Here is a 13,914-nt window from a genome sequence, read left to right as displayed (position 1 = left end):
AACAACAATAAATCTATATGCCTTCTGTTCATCTGTTCTTAACTCAAGACATATTTTGGAATTATGATAAGATTATCTGGACATGAAAATGACAAAGAAGCACTATTATTAATTAGGGGTTTCAAAATTAAATTATTAGAATATTTCTTTGAAAGTTCCTGGAAGTGTGATAGTTCTAAATAGACTTGAAAGGCACCATTTATAAGAAAAGTGTTTATAGTGAATATTTCTTATAAATGTCAAAATCTTTTATGATGGAACAAGCATATTAGAAAAGAAACATGACAGAAAAGGCTATCCTGGAAGGATATGCTGATGTCTTCTGAGTGGTGCAATTGCTATAGTTTTTATTTACCCTATTTTGGCTTCTCTTTTCATTCTCTTCTATTTAAATTTTTTTCTCTCCATTTAATAAAATAGAAATAGGAGTCTGTTGTTCAGTTGTTTGAGTCATGTCCAACTCTTTGTGACCCCATTTGGAGTTTTCTTGGTAATGATACTGCAATGGTTTACCATTTTCTTCTTCAGTTTATTTTACAGATAAGGAAACTGAGGCAAACAGGATTAAGTGACTTGGCCAGGGTCATATAGCCAGTAAGTGTCTGAGATCAGAATTTAATTCAGGTCTTTCTGACTAACTATCTGGTGCTCTATATAATGTGCTACACAGGTGTTCTAGAAATAAGAAACCTTTCTTTAAATCCTGACTCAGGTTTGTCGTCTATAAAATGGACATGATAATAATATTTGTAATATCGATCTCACTGTCGTGTGAGAACTTTTTTTAAACTATATATTCTATTTGAGCTATTATTATTCTAGATCTGTGGTATCAGTGAAATACATGGTGGCAAGATACCCAGGAAAAAGAAGAAATCAATGATGATCCACCACTACAGACACTGAGGACTTGGTAAATTGACTTGTCCAGAGTCGAACAGACCAAATTTGTCAGTTGAAAATTAATATTGTCATGATATAACATGTAATTATTAAGAGAGTATAATAAGAATTCATGTGTGAGATGAAAAAGGGATAGGCTTTCTCCACAGAGAAAGTGAGGGATAACCAATGGAAATTCCCTGCCCTGGTATTCACTTGAGGTCTGGAAATCAGAAATTCCCAGATTATTAGGTGGATCCCCTATGTCGAATTTGTAGGACAACAATGGGGACTAGAAAACAATAAGTTTACATATAGGTGAATGAAAAAAAAGATATACAAAATAAATACAAAATTATTTCTGGGACATCTTAGACAAATTATAATATCTAAGCAAATGAGGAAAAGCTGCTCTCTTGAATAATATTCAAGTTGAGTCTTAGGTTTAGATTTGACCTCAGAGATTTACTATCGCTATGACCTTGGGCAAGTCACTTAACCCTGTTTGCCTCAGTTTCCTCATCTATAAGACAGGCTGGAGAAGAAAATGACAAATCACTCCAGTATCTCTGCCAAGGAAACCCCAAATCTAATCATGAAGAGTCAGACATGATTGAGAAAAGACGGACATTGTAGCCACTTGGACCTTGTTGCAGAGGGATTCTAAGAGGTGGAGTTGAAGAGGGGCAGTATTCAGAGAATAGCAAGAAGATCAGTTTGGATGGAATTTAGCCTGGAAGGAAATAAAGTACAATCAGCATAAGTTGTTGCAAATGGTTTTAAATATGAAATGTATACTAAAGGCAATGGGGAGCCAATGAGGCGAGGTAGGGAGAGCCAATGGTCAGAACTGCGGTTTGAGACTGTCATACAGCAGTTTTATGTGGAAGGAGGACTGGATTTAGCTCTGCCATGGAAACAACTGTGATAAGTTAAGAATTAGGGCAGTGGTCTCAAACCCAAATAGAAATAGGGGCCACATAAGGATCCCTATGAGCTATATATTGACTTAGAAAATTACTTATTAACATTATTTATGTTTTCTTTCATTATTATTTTGTTAAGCATTTCCCAATTACATTTTAATCAGGTTTGGATGAGGAAAATATTGTGACACTGAAAACTCTGAATGAGAGATTTTTAGGGACTTAATAGAAAGAGGAGGAGGCATGGATGAGAGAGTGGGCTGGAACAAATGTACATCGGGTAGACAAAATGACATTTTAAAAGCCTAATGCTGTGTGAAAAATATTTGCAAGACTAAATGAACAGAATTAATGATAGTCACCATATAGTGATTCTGAGGGATTGCTACTTTCTTTTTTTTTTTTTTTGGTAAAAATATTTTATTTGACGACTTATATGTAATAACAATTTTCTACATAAATTTTTGAAGCTATAAGATACAAATTATCTGCCTTCCTTCTTTCCCTCCCCCTTTTCTGGAAATGGTAAGCAATTTGATCTGAGTTATACATGTATCATCATGCAAACATCTAGGATTACTACTTTCAGTGAGTAAACTGATATTCAAAATTTTAAAGAATACCAGAGGCCATTTACAGTAGTAAAATACTGATTACTCAAAATCAGATTATATTTAGCAAATAGAGAGCAATCTCAAAAATATATGAAATGAATTTTTTAGAACTAATGTTTACTTGTAATTGAAAAAATATATAACTAATGATAACTGATTGGTCTTTAGATTGTGCTTAAAATTACAAAGTACTTTAAAAACAATATGCAATGCATCCATATTTCAGTCAAGTCAATAGCTCCATAGTGATGGAGGAATTATTTCCATTTTATACAAGGTAAAACTGAAGCTCAGAAACTGAAAGGTCATATATATCAAATTGGATGTGCCCTTAGCAGTTCTAGTCTAACCATTTTATTTTACAAAGGAAAAGAGTGAAGTCTAAAGAAATTAAGAGATTTGTATGCAAGATCATCCAGTTGTTCTGATTACAAATCCAACCTTCTTTCTACTGTCCATCAAAGGGTGATTTGCTAAAGAACTAAGAGCTAGTTAAGTAGGGGAAGGTGAGAACTGAACCTTAGATCTGTCTTGCTGAATGGGTCAGGTATATCCACTATGACATATTTAGTACCCATAAAACTGTTAGTTATTAATGTTTTGGCCCAATAGGTGCTGAGTTGTGTTTTTTTTTTATTGGTTTTAGTTCTATCTGATTCTCCATGATCACATTTGGACTTTTATTGGCAAAAATACTGGAGTGGTTTGCCATTTCCTTCTCCAGTTCATCTTACAGATGGGGAAACTGAGGCAAATAGGAAAAAGTGCCTTGCCTAGTGTCAAACAGACAGTAAGTGTCAGAGGCCAGAGTTGAACTTAGGAAGGACTTCCTGACTCTAGGACTGGTACTCTATTCACTGGGCCACCCAGGGGACATGCTTTTATAAATCACACCAGTGGCTCACATGATGGGTAATTAGCTCATGTTTCCCAATATGCATATATTATTTCCCTATTAAAAAAAACCTTCTGAACAAAGTGTAGGAAATTACTTAAGCACATACTTGACTCAATACTTTACTTCAAAGTAATGCAAAGAGTATAAATTAAATTAGCATTGACATGTTTATATTAAATATAACAATAAGACATAATAGCTATGATTTAATAATTACCTTTTTTAAGGTCAATCTTAATTTTCTTCGCATTTTTCTTACTTCCAAACCCCATTAAGGGAGAAAGTGATGGTGATGATGGCTTTCTTGCTACTCTTGGTACTCGAGGGCTCCTGTTTTGTTGGAGAGAAATTTGTGTGTCTGTCTCCGGACTGCTCGGTCCTGTCAGACTAATTGTTTTTAATGCTGCTTTTCCTTGGATTGGAGAGGATATCTTTGTTCTCGAAGCAACATCACTATTACCAAAAATTCCGAGAGGTGCAATGACTGACTTTTCATACTGTTCACGGTTGTTTGGTGGAAGTACTTGTAAGAGCACATTTTGGGATTTCATCGCCTGACGGAAGACATCTTGAGCCCTTGAAATAAAAACATTTCTGTTTCAATACATAGTAAGCTATCTTCTAAGCTAAAATCATTTTCTTAGGTCCTAAGGGTATAATTTATTTACTTACGACTGTTATAATCAACATAAGAACTAGAGAATCTCAAGGAAAGATTCTTAACCTTTTTGTGTCATGGAACTTTTGGGCAATTTGGTGAAATATATGGACTCTATCTCTGAAGAATGTTTTGGAATGCATATATATATGTGATTTAAAAAGAAACAAATTATATTGATAAGAGTTGTCAAAATATAAAAATAATTTTGTCATCCACAGGTTAATACCTAGTTTCGAAGTTCTTCAACTTATTAAACATCATAGCAACCTCTAATTTCCATGCAAATGCTTCTTGAATTCATAAAAAATAGCTTGCATATTTTTAGGCTTATTTATGAACAAAGATATAGGATATTAGTACAGAACCAATATATCTGCTCCTATTTATGCATTTTAGTAGCATGATAATTGGATGGATTTTTGATCTCATTGGTGTTGGTTGTCCTTTTAATAGTATAACCCACCATGTCTTGTCCATGTCCTTCCATACATCATTCAGAGAGGATCCATACAACATATTGTTTTTTTAAATTGTTGTCTTAACATTCTCTAAGGTGCCAGCACAGGACCTGGTTGTATACATACTGACTCTCTTTTATTAAAATCATCATCTGTGTGTGGATTGCCTAAAAATGGCAATTGGGTTAATGACCCATCTTCCAAGCTGTTCCGAACATAAGTCATCATCAGGGGCTGCTAGTTTTTACTAGAGAGTGTTAGCATATTAAAAAGCTTATTATAAACTTCTTCTTTGTTTCCAGAAGCCTGCAATGACTCTCTTTAATATACTTTGTATATCTTATCATTCCCTAAAGAAGAAAAATCCCTAATTTGTATTTATTTATTACCTGACTTCTTAGCCGAACCTAAACAATTAGATTACTCCTTTATAGGAGTTTAAAATAGCTAGAATCTAGGCATTTGCTACTTTTACAGTAGAGTATTCTCATAAAATTTGTGCATGAAGACAAAAAGATAAATGTTTGGCACGTATTTTAATTTAAAATTATTTGTTTTAGTGTCTATTAGTCATTGAGTCCTGACAAACTCCTATCACAGATTTTCAGACTAATGGATACTGCTGACATCTCGTAAGTTAATTAACAAGCTGAATCAACAGTCTGTGAAAATAGTCATTAAACACTAGCCTGAGTGACCCACGTTCCAAGAAAAACAAACGCCATCCATTGATACCAAAGCATGACAACCATTCAGACGGGGAGGTTTGCTATAGTCTATGACTTAACATATACAGGGCTGCCAGTGACACATGTGGGGCCACCCCTGAGTGTGCTAAAACATAGAATGCATTTCTAAATGGATGTACAGGGGGTCATTTATAGGAAACTGACCAGAAGTTCTACCTACAATTTTGCCCATAATGAGCTCAATAACTATTATAAGCATTCTGGGGATCAATAAAGTAAATACAACAATAAAAAAGTGCTTACTGAGCAAAGGTTTTGTCTATGAGATCCACATTGTTGATTTTTATGATGCATTCATTTTCATGAAATAGTCCATCCCGTTTAGACCTGCTGTTTTCCTCAATACCCCGGATAAAGAGCCCTAGAATCCTGAAATATTGAGAATGAAAGCAAGATAAAATCAGAGTAAATCATGTTATCTATGTACAATTATTCTAAAATAAGTGCCCATCCAAAATAATGATGCCTCTTACATACCGCACTACTGTTGAATCATTAATTAAATGGGAGAATTTACAACAAGGCATGCTTCTTTAGTAAAACAAGTATTCCAAGGATAACACATTATACCAACCAAGAGAGCATTAATCTGTGACCTCATTTTTAATGTTTCCAGTAACTCAGCAAAGACTATTAGGATTTAGTGGAATTGAGAAGACAGGACTTATTTGTTTGGGATAGTAACACGAAAGCTTCCTGTAACGAGTACAATACACCAGAGAACAGAATCAAGGCAGCAACTTTTCATTTGGAAATGAAAAGAGGGATGGGGCTCAAGTGAAAAAAAATCACATTTCTCAAAATTCTTTTAAAATATTGTACTAAAAACTTTGCATATATAGAAAAGACATTTATGTTAAGAAAATATGACTGAGGTGACTGAAATTTATCTGGCTTTGGCTTAATGAAGTGTGTATCAATATTTCATCACTGGCATGGAGGTGACTGAGTTTTCAATGCAAACTCAAGTTCTAGGTTTTATCAAGTTGGAAAAGTTACTTTGAACGTGGTGAGTCTGTGTGACATCTAAGAATCAGTCCAAGTGTAGAATCACAATGTGAGAAGGTTGCTTGCTGCAAGATCAGTGACTCATTATCAATGTATGGACTGGATAAAATTAAACAAATACTCTCTCCCTAAAATTGATGAGGAGCAAATGTTATTTGCTGTAAGTCCTTAAACCAATAAAATCCACCAATTTCTTTATATTTTACAAAAAAATTACCTGTCCAGTTTATAGTTAAGCATGGATCTGTCAAAAAATTCTTCTTAGAAACATGTGAAACAACTGCTTTATTGGATGGTATATTCTTTAAGTTATATAGAATTTCAGAGAAGGAAAGATCAATAAGAGCTTGGAATTCCTAGAAAAGGCTTCCAAGGGAAGGTGAAAATTAAGCTCAATATTGTAAAATTTATCCATTTTGATAGGTAGCATAGAAAAAGGGGAAGCAAGAAGACCCAGGTGAGAAGAAAAAATGTGACCCAAAAGACAAAGAGATAAAAATGATCAGGGCAGCAGAGTAAAATGGAAACAGTGTTGAATTTGAAGTCAAGTGATCTGGGTTCAAGTTTTCTACCAATTATGACCTGTGATAAGTTATTTAGCTAATTTTCTCATCTGTAAATTAAGATGAGAGTTCCAAAGGACATCTGAGGAACCTTCCAACTCTAAATCTATGAGTTGATTATACTTTCTATTAATCTATATGTTGGTAGGGATAAGAAGGAGCTCAGGCTGATGAGTGGGCATGGGTATGTGTTAGTCAATAATGACACAAATGATTTAAAGGCTAGAGTGGAACCAGATTAGAGTAAAGCACAAGAAATATAATCAATTTAATAGAAAATATTTTTGAATATTTTTGAGTAAGGACATGATAGTATTAATGCAATGCTTTAGCATGTGTCTTTTGCCTTTCTTGGTATGCCCAATACTTGTCATGGTGCCTAGCATATAGTGGGCACATAAAGTCTTATTTTTAGGCTTTAGAAAAAGACTAGAGTCAGAGAAAACAATTAGGATTGGAAAATGGTGATAGGAATGGAACAGACAATGAAAAAAATTCAAATTTCTGTTAATATTTACTCTTTATTTCCAACTGCATAATTTTATTATAAATATGAACCAGAAAATAAAAATAATAAAAATTGTACATATTTTCATTTTGGTTTGGGGAATTCTCTTTTCCTCCCAAATGTGACAGGAAGCTAATTATAAGTCAAAGTTAGCGAAATATTTTCATTTTTCCCGATCCATATCTCTAAGAATTCTAAAGCATATAGATATATTTTAAATGCAGCTTTCATTTGTGTATTTTTGTTTGTGTATGTGTGCATGCATATGTATAGTTTTGTCATTTTCTTTTGTACAGGTGCCTGGTGGGATATTACAATGGTTTCTTTTCTTTAAATCTAAAATCTAAATAAAATGAGTGTTTTTTTTATGAAAGATATTATGGTCACAAGTGGGAAAAGGGCAGCTTACAATGAAAATATGGTGAAAATATAGAGATTCTGTTTGGATTTGTCTCCATTGCCTCAAGAGGTTAGTAGAGTAAATTAGTACTTACTATTGGTTAATAGTAGCCCAGATCACTTCACTTTGAACTCAACACTGTTTTCTTTATACTCTGCTGCCATAATCATTTGTATCTTTGTACCTTGTGGTATGTATTTTTTCCCCTCTTACCTGGATCATCCTCTTACCCCCTAACTCTGTGCAACCTATCAAAATGAATAGATTTTACAGGGTATAGTTTAATTCTCTCTTTCCCTCTGAAGTAGTAAAATAAGGATATACCCTGAATGCATCAAGCTCATGTGGTGATATTTATTGGGGTTTCTCCACTGTAAAAATACTTAATATAAACTGCATGGTGATGATGTGATGTTACAGATAATAACAGGCCTTGAGAGCTCAAGGTTACCATTTCCCAAAAGCAGATAAACTAGAAAACTGTTTGAAGTTAGAGAAAGTTGGTGGATCTACCCAGTGTATTCACTGATGTGAAAAACTGGGTTTAGATTTATTTTTTGATGACTTAGAATTCAAGTCAGATTTAGCATGCTCAGTTTGAAAGTAGTTCAAATATAATCTCAAAACCAGAACACAGTATTAAAGAATGCAATATTAATTATAATGATAAATAGTACAATGTTTAATATATACCATATAAAGGATATAATGTAAACATGCCATTAAATATTAATATTTATTAAAAGTATTACTTAGAAAGCCAGAATATGGATTCTCAGTTGGAAAGCATTTTGTTTTTCCAATGTCTGGATTTCCAGTATAGTGGGTTCACAATAACAAATCCATTGGTGGGGTGTTTTTTATATATATATATACACATGCCACAGTTTATATAAGCAACTATTTTGTTAATAGACATCCAAATCTTCCTTTAACTTAATTCAGTACAATATCAGTCATGTAAAATTACTCTCCAAGACTTAGTTTGATATTTTTGGAACCAACTTTATTTTTTTAGGCCATTGGGTTAAGATTTAGTTAACAGAGCATAGCTTATAATATATGATGCAGACCCCATGGAACTGAAAAAAAAGTAACTTTCCATGAAGAATTTATTGACAGAATTTCTCTGTGTATAAAATGTATATATTTAAAAGTTGATTTTATGTAATTTAAAACTAATGGATATTATTAGTTTGGGGACAAACACCAGATGAATTTTGATCTCCTTATTCCATAGTAAGGACAGAGAACTTCTAACAATTTCATTCATTCAAAATGGTGAAAATTCTTTGGTTGTTGTAGGTGTACCACAAGGGATAATCATCTCTCTGTGGATGGATGCAACTAATTCATTCAGAAGCAAGAACCAAACACAATGATTTATCAGCTAATTGGAATGTCAAATCACATAAATTATCAATAAGTTTCAATTTAATTAAACAAATATGTAAGTGCCTTCCATTTGTAAAATATTTGTACTACAAATATGAAAAATGACAGATATCTGCCCTTTTACAGCTCAAGAACAATTCACATTTACTAATATTCATACCTTAAAACATAATAAGCTCAACTATGTGATATGTTTCTGTGTTTTTCTCATTTTTATTGCTGGTATACTTCCTTTCATCATCTTTTACCAAGCCCTTGATCCTTCCTGCCTTTTCTTTGTATGTTTTTGTTTTCTCTCAATTTTCATTTCTTTCTTTTCCTAATTTTATTAGCATATCTCTTCTTATTATTCTACTTTATAATTTCCTGTACTTTAAAAATATATGTATGTACCCATATATATTTGTTGTAATTATTTGGTGATAATGTAATTGTATAAGTGTTCTGTGTTTTTAAGTTTAAAATATAAGCTACACTTGTTCTGCTACTAGAACAAAATAAAAGGCTTAAGTTGTTTAATTTGTGAGTAGATATTATTTAAATTCCCCCCCTAAAACTCAGTGTCCCTGAAAAATAAAAACAAAAAAAATTTCACCACCTTTGTTATAATGCTATGATCTCAATATTTGTTAACTAATAAAGAAGACTCCTGTTTATAATTAAGTATTCCATCTTAGGTTAAAGAGTCTCATAGCAGGTGTATTTACATCATGCTAAAGAAAAAAAGAAATAAGAGGTGAGAAAAATAAGGCAATATATACATCAAATTGTATTCATCTTAGTCAAAATGTTAAATTTACATTCAATTTGAATTAATGACACAAACCAATAAAATGGAAGGAAATTAAGAGCTAAGTCCTTCATTCTGACCTTAATTCACCCTCCTATGGCAAAACAGTGAAACCATATGGTATTGTAAAGTCAGCCACTTGTCTGACATCTTTCTATGTACACATGGGTTGAGTTAAGCATGCTTTCTCAGGCTGAACTCATTATTTCTTAACTTTTATTGGTTCATGTCTCCACTTCTACATTATTTTAATGTGCTTTCTAATTAAATTTCCTTTCTATAATACAAGTTGATAGTATAAAGAAATGGCAGAATGATTCCATTGAGTTATTGAATGGAAAGGTGCCTATTCTCTACTTATCAGCTTATGAAACCACAATGCTGGTAGTTATTTGAAAGTTTGGGCAAGATACCATTTCTATTCTATAAAATCAAGAATGCAGTGAGTAAACTGTAAGAGCCACATCCTTGTAATTTCAATCTTTTATTATATCTCCTACAGTTAAACAATAGCATAAACTGTGGGAGAAATTCACATTTCTATGTTATGAACTTTTCCAAGCAACTGCTGAAAACATAGCATGTTCATTATCACATTACAGATTTCCTCACATTTCCCTAAAATGGAGATGCCATATTCCAGTTTCGTTAAGTTAAAAGGGACTAGTAATTTAACCACACTGGTAGTCCCAAAGCTATATCAGCACACTTCTGCCAAAAAGCATTCCAATTTCTCAAGACAACTGGGTAAATATTCATCCCTGTCTGTCAAAAAAACAGCTTGTTCAGTGCCATAACCCATAATGTTTATAAACAAGGTTATTAACATGTACAGGGAATGAGCCAATGAGCTCCACCAGCTTTTCAGTTCATTTCTTTTTAAGGGGCATTCATTTTCCTGAGAAGTTGGCATCAAATGTATTTGCAAAAAGGTGATGACATAGCAATTACAGGTAGCAGATGGCTACCTGCTGTCAACAATGCCAACCCAAATATCATGGTTAAATCTGGACTTGCCTAATATGGCAGGCTGTACTGAGTAAATATTCATGGGCAGTAAACTAATATTAAATAACCTTACCAAAAAATGGGCGCAGTGGAAAAAGCTGTGGACAGGTATTCAGTAGATTAGAATTCTAGTCTGGATTCATAAGGTCATAAGATCTATAATTCTTTTATACATATGCACATATATAGATATAAATATATATAGACATATAGTATATATAATATTATCATATATTATATATATCTTTAAGAAAGGAACTTAAAGATCATTAGGCTAAATGCTTAAATTTGCAAAGGAAGAATCTGAATCTGAGGTTTCAGAGATATTTAGTNCTGTTTTTTCAATGACAAATGAAAGACAAGAAAGATAAAAAAAAGATAATTTGACCTAACCAACCCATAATAGATTAAGAAAAGGAGAGACTAGCATGAAATATATATATATATATATATGTATATATATATATAATCAGTGACTCCTTTCCTGAGTAATAAAAAGCTTAACTAAAAGGTTTTTATATGCATAATAATAATGAACAATTAATGTTCCTTCAGCCTTATAAAGAGGAAATATAAATGACACAGGAAAAATGCCAAAAGCTTTAGAAAAAAATATTTAAGGTCAGAAATAGCTAGCTAGACATTATTATTTCCTATTTACATGAAAATTACTTTAAACTTGATGTCAAACCCCAAACTACAATTGTTATAAATGCTTTTCTCTTCCAAATTGAAAATGGTAGAATTGTAGCTCTTTTCTAGAAAGTTAGGAAAGGTATTAAGAGGATATTTTGTGAGAAGTCCTTAATGAATTCACTAGGCATGAAATATTCTCTAAATTACCAATAATCTAATATGACTACATTAACTATATTCTGTCAAGCAGAATAAAGTTTATTTTTCTTGTTATTTTTCTATGTAAACCTTATAAAATGAAAGTGGTAAAAAAAAGCATGTCATTTCCCATTGTGTATAGAGAGATGATGAAATTCTAAAGCTAGTAATAAATTCCAAATGAATACTACCACATAGATACTGGCATTACTTGAAACTTGTTCAGTCAAGTAGTCTACGTCAGAAGCCTGGAATTAGAGAACCAAGACACATCTTCATATAGACAAAATGATATTTCAGGGTATATAATACTCAATCATTCTTGCTATATAATGTTGAAAATGGTAATTGTTAGGTGTTCATATTATATCAAGAGAGAGGAAATATTAAAAATCATAAAGTATCACTTCAAAATGTCTCCAGTCCCCTGATTCTACAGCTATCTAGAGAATGGAATACGGCTTTTGATAAGATGGTAATCAATCCTTTTAATAGAATCACGGATTCATAATTCAGGATGGTACCTTAGAGATATCATCTAGTCCTGTGTGCAGCAAGAGAGGACCTGGGGCAGCTTAGACATTACAAGGATACAGTATGCAGTCATGAATTTTCTCAAATGATAAATAGTAACGTTATAGCAGATTTTTTTTTATACAGAGTTCCTCATACTCAAAGAGTCTGGGAACCACTGACCCAGTCAATTTCTTAACATGAAATGTAGTGTTTCAGGATAATGGCTGTACTTCATTTTTAAAGACCAACAGGGTTAGGAATCTGCTTTATCATGATAAACCATATTTATGCCTAACTCTCAGAGTTTGTTATCTTTAGTCTTTCCAGCATTTGATTTATCTGTACAAAGAGAGTAAAAAATAACATTTTACCATATCTATTATTAAATTCCAGATAATAGTTAAAAATACCCAATTTATATAGTATACCCAAACCTGTGTTAAAGAAATGGATTTGTTTCATATTTTGTTCAAGTGACAAAGAATAATAAATAAATATTAATCTCTAAATGATAATTGTTCCCTAAATGATTTATAATCTAAAGTTTTAATTAAACAAAATAAAACCCTCTACAGCACAAGGAGACCTTCATGCCATGTTAACATTCAGATCTTAGCCTCTTATTATCATGTATTCTATACATTAATTTAATAGAAAATGAAATAATCTTTGACCCATCCTTGATTAGAACGAAGTCCACTCTTGACAACCATATTGTTGACACTCCAGAAAATGTCAACATATATCAGAAGGAGTAGACAATTATTATGAAGGGTCCCAGACAGATTCTGCACATGATTTTGATCATATGAACAGTTGAGGTCAGTCTCCTTTTAGAGAAGGCGAAAAACTCTGGGTTGATAGGTAGTGGGGAAATTAAAATTTAATTCTCATTGTTCACAAGAATATATAATTGTACAAAAACATGCTCAAAGACATAGATCCTGGTTTTGTACTCATTCCTCATCTTCCTCATCAATGTTGTCATTCAACAGAATGGATGACTTGACTGGTCAAAATTAGAAACTTTCATATGAAAAATATATTATCAAAGTATGCATGAAACCAGTGGCTACTTGTCCTGTATCTCAAGTCTCAAAATTTGAGTAAATTCTAGAAGGAAAGGGTATTAAACGTGTAACTCTAATTCTTCAAGACTGATTCCTAGTCAATCAGCATCTCTGGAAGAATACTAACATGAAAAAGATAAAGATTGTTTCAGGGACAAGTCTGGGGCTATTAAAAGTATTGAATAATTTTCAAAAGACAATTCAGGCTATTCTCCTACTAATTCTGGGACCAGCATATTGCCCATCTCCTACATCTGCCAAGGACATAGGTATCCATAAGACCAGGTCTTTGGAATGTACATCCACTTGTGTATTACCATTGGACTAAAGATATTCTTTGTTGGGTCGCTAATTATTCAGTGGTTAGTTAAACTGAACTCTCTTTAAATGATTATAGACCTCAATTAAGAGGCTCTGAAATGTCTACTGCAAACAGAAGGATCTGAAAAACCTCATCATCTATAGGGAAACCCTTATCCTTTTCCCTTCTGTGTTGGACATTCTCCATGACATTAACAAACACTTCTGGCAAACACAGATGTCTTCACATTATGTTTTGCTTGATAATAATAATCAGAAGAGTTAGAGTTATTTCTGTTACTAGCCATTGAGGATGGCATTTTGACCTATTGAA

The 13,914-nt window shown here is 32.7% G+C and overlaps 1 protein-coding gene across 1 annotated transcript in view; it reads right to left on the bottom strand.

Moving 5' to 3' along the window:
- The window catches only part of PARD3B (par-3 family cell polarity regulator beta), a 1,311,536-nt gene that overhangs the window by 600,347 nt on the left and 697,275 nt on the right, over positions 1–13,914 (bottom strand). The window contains exons 6-7 of the mRNA XM_044669413.1: positions 5,432–5,557; positions 3,538–3,896 (exon numbers count right to left, since the gene is read on the bottom strand). Coding sequence (XP_044525348.1) covers positions 3,538–3,896; positions 5,432–5,557 — 485 coding nt within the window. The remainder of the gene's footprint in view (positions 1–3,537; positions 3,897–5,431; positions 5,558–13,914) is intronic.

Source organism: Gracilinanus agilis, chromosome 3 (genome assembly GCF_016433145.1).
Source record: "Gracilinanus agilis isolate LMUSP501 chromosome 3, AgileGrace, whole genome shotgun sequence".
Classification (NCBI taxonomy): Eukaryota; Metazoa; Chordata; class Mammalia; order Didelphimorphia; family Didelphidae; genus Gracilinanus; species Gracilinanus agilis.
The sequence above is the reverse complement of the archived record's forward strand: the minus strand, read 5'-3'. Positions and strand labels throughout refer to the sequence as shown.